We start from the raw sequence: 12,500 nt of genomic DNA on the forward strand, positions 1-12,500 counted from the left end.
CAAATTATTGAAGACCCACCAATTCCCTTCTAGCACTACATGGTGGAGATTGAGAGAACCCAAAAGGTATCAAACTTGCATGTACCATGGTGTTAGTGCATTGTGACATTGTAAACGCTATTGATGAAGAGTGAAATGCAGTTTGCAGTAAAGCTACTATTCATTGGTTACATGTGGGTGCCCCCTCTGTCCTTTGGTGCCCTACGCAAAGTGCGTGATGCGCGTGGTGGGAGCGGTGGCACTGCCAGGCTACACAATCTTTTTTCTGCATTTCTATCCCTTTATTCTCTTTAAGTTCAATTGTGAATTCAAGTTCACAGCTCAAAGCTGACATGCACAAGAAGTTTGTGTTTAATCAAGAATCAAAAAGATTAGCGTGGCACCACTTTAGATGTTTCATTAAATGACTTGTGCTATTTCGCGAGGCATAGTGAGATCTTTCGGTTTCGCACAAAGTGCACTAACTATTATGTTCTTCATATCCTTGTCTCTGAGCGTAGGCTTATGTCCATCCCGCAAATAGAGTCCGCTGCAGCCACAGTCATCTTCAACCAGTATCAGGAGATAACATTCTACTATTTTGCGCGGATTTTTTCTTCTCTGTTGTTCTCACGGTGGTGTTTGCGAATATGTATCAAAACGAAACACTGCTTAATTTTTGGTTAAAATGCATTTTAACGCGCGTTACTGAAGTTTGTACCGAGTAAAATATTACCCAATTTTTTTTTGTAATGCCTTACATTACCGAGTTACCGCAAACAGCAATATATTACAGTAATTACATTACTTTTGTAACGCATTACTCCCAACACTGACTGTCACCATGCTGGTAGTCTCTTTGGTTAAAAATGTGTCAGCCAAATGTAATGTAATGTAATGTACATTACCCAGCTGATAAAGCAAGCGGCTCAGTGTTTAAGAACTACATTACCCAGCTGATAAAACAAGTGGCTCAGTGTTTAGGAACTACATTACCCAGCTGATAAAGCAAGTGGCTCATTTTTACGCACAGAGTGCAACCTAAAGCGCCCCACACACAGACATCAAGACATAAACAAACAAATTAACAAATAATAAAAAATGTAAAAATCCATGAGACAAATAATAAAAAGTTCAAATCCATGAGTGAAATCATTATCTGGCCCTGACGTGGCCCTGACCTCTGATCCTGGGGAACGAGGACCCTCGTGAGATGGTAGACTGTGCAAAGAACGTCCCTGAGAGCGAAGACCAGTCTGGCGTTAATGTCAGACAGAGCAGAGCACCTAGTAGTTACATGGCCTCCGTATCAGTTAATGGGATTCCCATGAAGAACATTCCACATGAATCAAACTGATGCGTTTGTGTATTATGAAGTGAGTGTCCTCTCCTCTGCTCAGAGGTCAAGCCCATTAGACGAGCGGCATGGTCAGATAAGACGGGAGCTTTGCACTCATGGGCTACAATACTCACAGTCTGAGCATACAGCAGCCAGGACTGCAACAGCCATCGCACAACTAGCAAGGAGGCTAGCCTACACCGGTCACGTAACTGAATCGTTCTGATCACGGAGCGCCTGCTGCAACAATTAGCTGCCGCTGTAATCAATGGAATTAGCTACACCACATGTGATAGCAGCAGGTGTGTTCGAAACAATTAGACCAGTCTTCATTAGACCAGTCTTCTGAGGTTATTTTTACACTCCGCGAACTGAGCACTGCAGTTGCGGACCCGGTGTAGCCTGGGCCTAAGCCTGTTCCTGAGCTGGTGCTGCAGATTCAGCAGATTAACACAAGAACTGGCTCATGGACTGGCTCATGGACTCGTAAGGCTACCCTTGTTCAACTCCACATACACATATTACTCTGCAATATCTTTCATGTATACTGTACATGAGACAGTATACATATGGCTACATGTTTACTCATTTGGACAGAGATCAGTTGGGATTTCAATTCAATAAATCAATCCAAGAGATTTTTTTTCTCTTCAGAGAGCAGTCAACTGGGTGGCAGTTATCTTGATTATATTAAAGTAAGCATGATTTATCAGTACATGGGTTAAGATTTTTAAGAGTGCAGAGGGGGGAAAGTGCCTTTTTGGAGATAGACAATAGAGTTCTATTCTATTCCATTCTCATAAAGTTCTTTTCTTTGTTGTTTTTCCCACCTGGTTACAGTAACTATGTGCCATCGCACTATTAGTTGTGTCATAAAAGATGCCAAGCAATGATGATGATGTCATAGAGGATCACTAAATGTTGGTCTGATTTTATGCTCACTCTTTTCTGAAGTATTGTAGAGGTTAGCTGGATTTTTGATTGCTGGTGCGTATGTGGGTATGAGACTTTGGGCTTTTCTCAACTGTTGCCGAGTGCAGCAGGAGAATGACCTTCCTGGGGAAGAGTACAAGGATGAGAGAGGGGAGATATGGGAAACCCTCCAAGAAAGAGAAAGCAGACTGAAAAAGGCCACCTTGGAAGAACTGAGACAAGAACTAGAAGCTCTGGGTGTAAAAGTATGTGAGGACAAGGGCCGCAAGAAATGCAGGAGTGAGAAGAAGTTGAGAAGGGAGTATAGAAAACTTCTCATGAGAGAACTGAGGATCAATGATCTGGAAAAATCTAGAAAGGCCTTGCAGGTGAAGAAGAAAACTGTGATGGAGGAGGAGAAGGAGGAGCGGACTGACATGGTGGTGGAGGGAGAGGTGGAAGGCTCTGGCCAGGATGGGCCACAAGAGACAAAAGGAGAAATGGATGGAGAGAGAGAAGAGGAACTGGATGTGGACGAAAGGGATGAGGAAGAGGAAAAAGGACAAACCTCTGAACTCATAGAGGAGGGGAAGGAGAAGGAGCAGAATAAGAAGAGAGAGAGTGATACAAAAGCAAGTGAGACAAAGGAGGAGGAGGAGGAGGGAGATAAAGAGAAAGTGAGAGAGGAGGAGGACAAGGCAGGAGGAGAGAAAGGAGAGGAGGAGGGGACAGAGAGAAAGGATGAGAAGGAGGAAGCTGAGGATATGATGTCAGAGACGAGGAGAGAGGAAAAGGGCGAGAAAGACGAGGAGATGGAGGAGGCAGTTAATGATGAGAAGGAGAAAGACCATGTGGAGGTGCAGATGGAGGAGGAGGAAGTTAATGCTGAGGAGGAGAAAGACCATGTGGAGGTGGAGGAGGAAGTTAATGATGAGAAGGAGAAAGACCATGTGGAGGTGGAGGAGGAAGTTAATGATGAGAAGGAGAAAGACCATGTGGAGGTGGAGGAGAAAAAGGAGGAGGAAGTTAATGCTGTGGAGGAGAAAGACCATGTGGAGATGGAGGAGAAAAAGGAGGAGGAAGTTAATGCTGAGAAGGAGAAAGACCATGTGGAGGTGGAGGAGAAAAAGGAGGAGGAAGTTAATCAGGAGAAGGAGGTGGACCATGTGGAGGTGCAGGAGGAGGAAGTTAATGATGAGAAGGAGGTGGACCATGTGGAGGTGCAGGAGAAGGAGGAGGAAGTTAATGATGAGAAGGAGGTGGACCATGTGGAGGTGCAGGAGAAGGAGGAGGAGGAGCTGGAGAGTGAGGAGGGTGTGGCACAGCAGAAAGAGGATGGGCAGAAAGAAGAAGTGGATGTGGAGAAAGAGGAGGGAGAACAGGCTGCCATGGAGATTGATGATGTGGAGGTAGCGGAGGAGAGGAAGGACAATGGAGGAGTGGAGATGATGTCAGCCGTCTATCAGGGTTAGTATCACACTAGCAGATGGTACCCTTCACACGCTCTTCACATACAATACTAATACTGAGAGCTGAATAACAGAGTAGCTCCATCATAACAACCTCACTTAAATATATCTTTGATTCTGCAGTGGCTCTACATGAGGAGGACCAAACAGAAGACATGGGCACCATGGAGGAAAGGACCCCTGAATGTGAGTATTTCACACGTTATGATTTAAACCAACTAGCGTTGTGTGAACCTGATTGAATCATGTCTTTGAATGTGCTGATTTCACAGTGGCTTCAAACGACTCTCAGGAGATGAAGACGAAGAAGAAAGCAAGAAGGGGCAAAAGGGGGAAGGGCAAAAGACGACAGAAGAAGACAGCCGAGTGCACACCGGCACTGGTCATGGAGACTGACCGGCTCAGACAGGGGCAACCTCAGCATAGCCATGTCCAGCAGGCACAGGCAGGACAGAGGAGAGCTGTCAGAGGAGGAGGACCTGCGCCCAGGAGGGGACCCTGGACATATGAGAGTCCAGAGCGCTGGTACCAGGAACAGGACAGCAGGGGACGGAGAGGAGGCCAGATGTGGTGGCCAGAGAGAGGAGGAGGAGGAGGAGGAGGAGGAGGAAGAGGAGGAGGAGGAGGAGGAGGAGCAAGAGGAGGAGGAGGAGGAGGCCAGATGTGGTGGCCTGTGAGAGGAGTAGGAGGAGGAGGAGGAGGAGGAAGAGGAGGAGGAGGAAGAGGAGGAGGAGGGAGAGGAGGAGGAGGAGGAGGAGGAGGAGGAAGAGGAGGAGGAGGAGGAGGAGGAGGAACAAGAGGAGGAGGAGCAAGAGGAGGAGGAGGAGGAGGAGGCCAGATGTGGTGGCCTGTGAGAGGAGGAGGAGGAGGAGGAGGAGGTTTCTATGGAGAGTGGCCGAGGAATGAGTGGATCAGGGAAGGAGGAAGGAGAGAGGTGGAGTGGAGAGAGCACTGCAGAAGGATGGAGCAACACTATCACTATCACTACTATGATTAAAATAAACAAATAAACACGCACGCACGCAAGCACGCACGCACACACACACACACACACACACACACACACACACACCCGCACTTACACACACAGACACACACACACATTATATAAAAAATCAATAAAAATTAAAAAATAATGGCAGATGGCAGATTTTTATTTATCATCAACAGATACATGCAGCCGGAGGTTCATTTAGGCAGCTGCCTGAAAATGTTCTTACCGTAACGAATGAAATCTGCTATATCCAGAACTAACCAGCTCACATGGTAACGATTTTACCATACTGAGACTGCTGTAGAGCATAACTGAGACCAAATCACATTAAACCCCAATGTGAGAGCAGTTAGGGGCCCTCCACCCTCCCAGCCTGTGTGCATGGGGTTAAAGATGGAGCTGAGACCAGGGAGGACTATCTGGCAGGCAGCACTGCGTTGTGCTGCTTCCTCCAAAAGCCCTCTGAACAGTGAGAAGTCTTCCTGATCACATGGAGGCTAAGTGCCTCTCCCCATCAGGCTGCCTCGACGTGCCCGACCCCAGACCGTGATGCCTGAGCAGGGGGGTGAGGAGAGGGGTGAGGGGGCATCCCCTGGGTCTTCATTATCAGCATCTGAATTATTGTTCTCAGAAGTCCCAAGAACCAGATGAAATGCTTACAGTCTCTTGATCTCGCACACACACACACACACACACACACACACACACACATTCTCTCTCTCTCTCTATGACTCTCTGTTTCGCTCTTTTTCCATCTCTCTTTGTCTCGTCTTTCTCCATCTCGGTTTCTCTCTCTCTCTCTCTCTCTCTCAGACCCCAGGCCCTTTTGTTCTTTTACTCCCTGATTCAGTCTTTCTCTCACATACTCACATACAAAAACTCTTCCCCTTTTCATTGGACACTTTTCTCTTTCAACTCTATATAGCCAGACCCAGCGCTCCACTATCCTCTCCTCCCCTCCTGCACTCCACTATCCCTTCTTCTCCTCTCCTCTCATCTCCTCTCCTCTCCCATTCTCTGCCCCCCCTCCTCTCCTCTTCTCTTCTCCTCTCCTCTCCCCTCTTCTCCTCTCCTCTCCTCTCTTCTCGTCTCCTCTACTCTTCTCTTCTCTCCCCTCCTCTCCTCTTCTCTTCTCTCCCCTCCTCTTCTCCTCTCCCCTCCTCTCCTCTCCTCTCTTCTCCTCTCCTTTCCTCTCCTCTCCTCTTCTCTTCTCTCCCCTCCTCTTCTCTTCTCCTCTCCTCTCCTCTTCTCTCTTCTCCTCTCCTCTCCCCTCCTCTCCTCTTCTCTCCTCTCCCCTCCTCTCCTCTCCTCTCCTCTCCTCTCCTCTCTTCTCCTATCCTCTCCTCTCCTCCCACTCTCCTCCCTCTCTCCTCTCCCCAGATGGGTCCAGGCCAGATAATTGCAATGTTGTGATTCTGGGGCCCTCAGTTGATTCAATTGGACTGGGCTCAAGCGGAGATGGCAGAGACGCAATTCAATTTGCTATAAATTCTTCTCCTCTCCACCGGATAGAGGACACAGGCAGGCAGACAGACAGACAGAAAAACAAAGACAGATAGACAGACAGACAGACAGACAGCGAGAGCATTTACTCATGACACACACCAGATGCACGGCATTCCCATCACTGCTGCCTTAACGAGAGGGAAGAGTTGGGCTCAATCGGTTACGTGCATTTACGCGCCTGCAACAATAAATCTCCCTGCGCTGTTTTCAAGACATACTGCTAGAAGTCTCCCATGAGGCTTGATCCTGCATGCCGGGTTATGAGTTATGAGTTACGAGCTAAACCTATCATGTGCCTTGCTGCCCTTAAGTTGTTTTGCCACTTCTTATATGCTGTAATTTGTACCTCTACTTACATCGCCGCTGTATTGCTATCGTCGTCGTCGTTTTTACCGTATCGTGGGCCTTTTGTACATATAGCAGAATTGACAATAAAGTTTGACTTTGACTTTGACTATAATACTCCTCCATGCCTAGCCTGCTCTGTCAGCATGGTTGTCACGGTAGCACTGCACCAGAGGCTGGTCACTGCACTGCTGGACACGGAGAGGAGCATAGCTATTCTATTCCGTCTGCATTGGCTGCACTGCTACTGTAGGCATGGACAGATGCTAAACATACTGTAGTCATATACGTGCATTCATCAGGTGCATTTGACCCACAAACACTGAAAAATAAACCCTTGAAAACAAGGACCCACATTCAATCAAAACCCCCCAAGAACAAATGGCTCATGTTCACACACACACACACAGAGACACACCCACACACACACACACACACACATGGCCATTGGCCACACAGGCTAGGCATTAGCACTCAGACCAGCGTGACCACAGGAGGGTACATGTCACGCTCCAGGCCTCTCTAATAGGAGGCCACAAGGGACTAGACTCTAACCAGCAGCCTTCTGTTTACTGGCCTCCCACCATGTCTCCTGCACCGCCGCTGCTGCTGTGTGTGTGTGTGTGTATGTGTGTGTGTGTGTGTGTGTATGTGTGTGTGTGTGTGTGTGTGTGTGTGTGTGTGTGTGTTGTTCTGTATGTACTGTGTGTGTATGTGTGTGTGTGTGTGTGTGTGTGTGTGTGTGTGTGTGTGTGTGCATGTCTGTGTGTGTGTGTGTGTGTGTGTGTGTGTGTGTGTGTGTGTGTCTGTCCATGTGTGTGTGCATGTCTGTGTGTGTGTGTGTGTGTGTGTGTGTGTGTGTTGTTCTGTATGTGTGTGTGTGTGCATGTCTGTGTGTGTGTGTGTGTGTGTGTGTGTGTCTGTCCATGTGTGTGTGTGTGTGTGTGTGTGTGTGTGTATGTGTGTGTGTGGTTATCTAAAGAGTCGCGCAGTAGCTCTTTAACTCGGACTAGGCATGCAGGACAGAGGAAATCCCACTCACCTGGTCACTCCCTGCTTCCCTCGGGCCAGATGTACTAAAACCTGCACCGCCTCTTTTCATGCTGAGATGTTCCACCTTACACTCTGAGAAACATGCGTGATGTGTCACACCGACACACACAATCTGGAGTGCAATTTATTTGGCCTTGGAATGACCAGTGGCCAATTGGGATTCTCTCATTTTTTCATTAGTCATTTCATTTCTTCTGAGTTCAAGTGGCACTCAGAGCGCTCAACACGACCATTCTATAGATCCGACGCTGTCATGAGCTCCCAGTGTGGTGTGGAATATTTCAGCAGGTGAAACTGCACTTTCCTGTTTGCATGTGAGGACATGCTGGAGTTTCACGCTGAGCAGAGGCGTCGCTGGCTTGTATGCCGGTACATCTGGCCTTTTGTGTACAGTAGCTCTGAGATCTCATGATTGATTTATGCACGGATGATTTATGAGTGATTTATGGCTGGTAAAAGGTCCCTTCAGGTTCAAAACACAGACTCAGGCACAGTTCTCTGCAGCAACCACAGTCTTGCACAAACCCAATGCATTATTTGTGCAGATAGATTGATTCACGGTCGTCACCTCATACGAAATGTATCAATTTTCTCCCAGTTTCTCCCTGGAGCTTTTAATTTGACCAGTGAAATCGATCCTGTGAACTTAATTGTGATGCATGAATTTGAGCATGCTGCTGAAAACACCTTACTGTACGTGATGGTGAGGTAATATTGAACACAGAAAACAGAGACTGTAAAGATTAGAGATGAACGGAGAAGGAGGATGGGTGGATGGCAGGGAACTCTATGGTGAGTCAGGTGACCAGTAGATGCAGTGGCTGATGGGTAATGGGAAATGAGACAGTGGTGCCGTGCAAGACGTACCTTGTAAGGGTAGAGGGTGACCCCGTTGGCGCGAGTCATGGACCAGGAGCCTTCCAGGTACTGGTGCGTTGCCAGGGCGACTGAGCTGAGCACGTTACTGTTGGCGCCAGTGCTGGCGCTGGCAGTGCTCATGAGGAGCTGCGTCTGCAGCGGCGTCTGAGCTGTGCCAGCTGTGCCAGCTTTGCCCGCGTGGCTCAGGGAGCCGTTCCTGCGCTCGGGCGCGCTACTCACCCCTAGGCTGTTGGGCTTGGCGCCGCCGTGCTTGGGGTAGCCCTGGTGGTGGTGGACACCCCCGATGCCACCTCCACCGCCTCCTCCTCCTCCATTGCCACTGATGCCCCCACCACCGCCGCTGGAGACGTTGGCGCTCCCCGTGCTGTTGCCGCCGGAGACGGGCACGGACGGTACCGCCGCGGAGGAGGAAGAGGGTGGCGACGAGTGGTAGGCGGCGGGCAAATAGGCCCAGTCCCGGGCGGGGTTGGGGTTGGCGCTGGGGACGCCGCGCACGCCCCCCAGGCCGGCGAGGGACGGGGGCGAGCCGGGCGGCACGTCACACTGGTCCAGCGTCAGCACCATGTGCACGGCCTCCTGCTTCAGCTGGCTGAGGTGCGTGGCGCACACCGAGCACCGGCCGTCCTGCTCGGTCCACGCCTTGCGCGTGCTGTTGGGCACCTGCAGCTTATCGTGCAGAAGCAGGCCGAACGAGGGGTCCTGTAAGAGACACACACACACACACACACACACACACACACACACACACACAGAGAGGTAGAAACAGGGTGAGTGTCAGTTAACATTATTAAGAGGAATGATGATTAGATGGCACTCTTCTATAATGAAAAATACAGTAGATACATTATCATTGAAATACTCTAAAACAAAAAGGTAATAAAAACACAAATGGGTAGCAGAGACAGTATGAGTCCCTTTGGGTAAAACATTCATAAATGGATATAAATGGAGCAGGAAATAAAGTATGCATTTGTTGTGGTTCATTATGAAGCAATCATTTATATGCATCTGCCCTTCAAACACAGTGCCACACACACACACACAACCACCATTTATACGCATCTGTCCTGCAAACACACACACAACTATTTATATGCATCTGCCCTGCAAACACCGTGCCAAACACGCACGCTTGGTCTCTGGACCGACTGCAGCAATTAAAAGTCCATTTCATCATGGCGCACGGCCGTCTGATCTCATTTTAATCCCACCGCTACGCCCGCACTGCACTGACAGAGGGGGAACAGGGAGCTGTGAGGAGCTGCTCGGCTCCAGCAGCAAGCCTTTAGACGGAAAGATCCGGAGCTCAGGCCCCCGTTAGGGGTCCCTGGAGTACGATACTGCAGGAACTAATGTCATCATTACCCCTATTACGTCCCCGCTACTCGCAATCCCAGGACGAGCTGGTCGTGATGACATGTCGGGGCTGCGATGTGCCGTTGCTTTGGTTACGGAACTCTACTGAGGGAGTTGGAACAGAAATGAACGTTGAATGCGATTGGTTGGCACCACGTGAAAGCCAATAAATCTACACAGAAATCTACTATAAAACTACAAGCTGGAGCTAGAGGTAAAACACAGGCGTGATTAAGGCTCAATACAACACTGACTCTCTCTCTCTCACACACACACACACACACACACACACACATTCACAAACACACCTCACGTACAGTATGCCATACCGTAGCCATGGTAATGTAACAATTTATATGCAGAGATGCGGTGGCAAGGGAACAGAAGCTGCAAACAGCATTTGTGAAAATTAGCATTTTTTCCCTCCATATCTGCCGTGGACAGCCCTAATTATTATATGTGTTGAGGATTTCTCTGAAAAACACTGCTAGGTCTGGATTACTCCTTTTGAGGAGGAGGTGAGTTCAGTGTTTTGCAGTTAGACACTGAGATGATGTGGTTTCAATAGCAGCTAACAAACCGCAAAAGTAATTTCAATTTAGCCATTGAAATGCCTGTCTTTCTGTCATCTTAGCTTTCACCTAAAGTGTTTTTCCTTCCCAATTATGTTTGTGTGATGTGGTGGTTGGCTTACAATTGGCAATTTCCAGGGGCCACTGCATCACCCACCCCCCCCCCAACACACACACTCACACACACTATGCTTGAGAATCTCATGAAGTAGTTCTTAATTAAGTTCTGCCATCGAATGTGCACAGCTCGGTGACACGGTGCGGGCGATGCAGCACACTGTGTAATTAGGCTGCCAGAAATATAGTAAATTAACACTTCTCGCTCACACACACACACACGCGCGCCCCAACTCCCCTATCCTCCATTCTTTGACACATACACACACACACACTAGGACTTTCCACATTTAACAAATTAGTTGTCAACTATTAAATTAATCATCAACTATTTTGGTTAATCGTTAATTGACTGGTCTTTAGCGGACATTCAGACTGGCATCGGTAGGCAGCGGCAGAATGGTCTTTTAGTGGGCAGTATTACCGTTGGCCTTGGGACTCCAGGTGAGGGGAGGAGTGAGATTTTGAGCACCGGCCATCAGTCGGTCAGAGAGCTGAAATGTGCCTGTGAGCTGCCGGACTCCAGGCCCTGTTGACGAGGCTCTGCTAGCAGCTCGGCGGAGGCTCTGTGCTCCTAATGTGCCAGCCCCTTCGCCAGCGTGCTGTTCTCTAATCCACACCTGCCCACGCCAACTGCACCACGCTAATGGGGGCTAACAATCAAAGCCCATTCTCCCAGCCTGATTGGAGTTATTGTTGGCCACTCTCTTACCTAGCTCAGCTCATTCTACTCCCCCATGGTGTAAATGTGCATTTTTAACACTGCTCTTCATAAACAATGCAGTTTAAATGTAATACGCAGTTCTTTTTAGCGATTGTAGGATGTATTTTATGTTGAACATGAAGGCCGCGTAGGGCAGTGAAATCAGAGATGTGAAGGCATGCCTCTGTTTGTGCTGAAAGATAAACATGGGTTTGGATCGAGCTTTCTTTTAAACCCACAATCCCCAAGCTCCTGGTCTACGTTTACACATAAATGTATTCACTTGGCAGCAGCCTTGGCCCTGCGTCTAATCCATCCATGCTGGCCTTACTTGGTGTTTACTTTCTGTTACACTCTGTTTTCTCTCTCTCTCTCTCTCTCCCTCCCTCTTTCCCTCTCTCCCGATAGCACTCAGACACAGAAACACTAAAACAAACAGAAGGACAAAAGAAGAAGGAGAGAAAGAGAGAGAAGGAGAGAAGGAGGAGAGAGCAGCGTCGAGCCCAGAGTGGTGCCAGAAAACAGCTCTCCGTGGCTCAGCCAGGACTAAGCTCCTGTCAGGCCGTGGGGATGACAGAGCGCTTCCACATACACACACACACACGCACACACACACACACACACACACACACACACTCATACACACACACTCACTTCTCTTCCCCATGCCCGATGCACGGCCTGGTTAACCAGCATGGCACCAGCAGACGTGACTGAGAGTGCAGAGGAGAAGGGGAGAAACGCACACACACACACACACACACACACACACACACACACACACACACACACACGCACACACACACACACACACACACACACTTGTCTTCACGGAGCCCCACTCCCAGCCTGGTTAAGCAGCACAGTGCCAGCAGGCGAGGCTGTGAGGAGAGAAGCACACGTAAACAAACAACCATCAGAGCGGAGAGGGCTCGCTGCCTCTGACCAGGGTCCCGGGCCTGCCCTGTGATTGGCTGAGAACCCCCAGGTCTGTTGTGTGATTGGCTAAGGGCCATTCTGAGTTCCAGTGCAGTGTCCTGTGTGTTTGTGTGTGTGTGTGTGTGTGTGTGTGTGTGTGTGTGGGTGTGGGTGTCACACATTGACAGGAGAGAAACGCTGCACTGCCCAGTTGGCATCAGATTACACCCCACTTCTCTCTCTTCTTTCTACCTCTCCTTCCTCTATTTCACTTTATATTCTGCCTCTCTTGTTTTCTGCCTCTCTGCCCCCTCTCTCCCACACTCCTCCTCTCCTTTCTCTCTCTCTCCCCCTCTCC

At 49.0% G+C, this 12,500-nt stretch overlaps 1 protein-coding gene across 3 annotated transcripts in view; it reads right to left on the minus strand.

Annotated features, from left to right (window-relative positions):
* Positions 1–12,500, minus strand: part of kif26ba (kinesin family member 26Ba) — a 127,017-nt gene that overhangs the window by 78,007 nt on the left and 36,510 nt on the right. For all 3 annotated transcript variants that reach the window (XM_076300380.1, XM_076300379.1, XM_076300378.1), the window contains exon 3: positions 8,465–9,175. In XM_076300380.1, the coding sequence (XP_076156495.1) occupies positions 8,465–9,175 (711 nt within the window). The remainder of the gene's footprint in view (positions 1–8,464; positions 9,176–12,500) is intronic.

This window comes from Alosa pseudoharengus, unplaced genomic scaffold (assembly GCF_046254945.1).
Source record: "Alosa pseudoharengus isolate Yale_2024_CS ecotype anadromous, Long Island Sound unplaced genomic scaffold, YU_APseudo_1.1 YU_APseudo_1.1_scf_22, whole genome shotgun sequence".
Taxonomy (NCBI): domain Eukaryota; kingdom Metazoa; phylum Chordata; class Actinopteri; order Clupeiformes; family Clupeidae; genus Alosa; species Alosa pseudoharengus.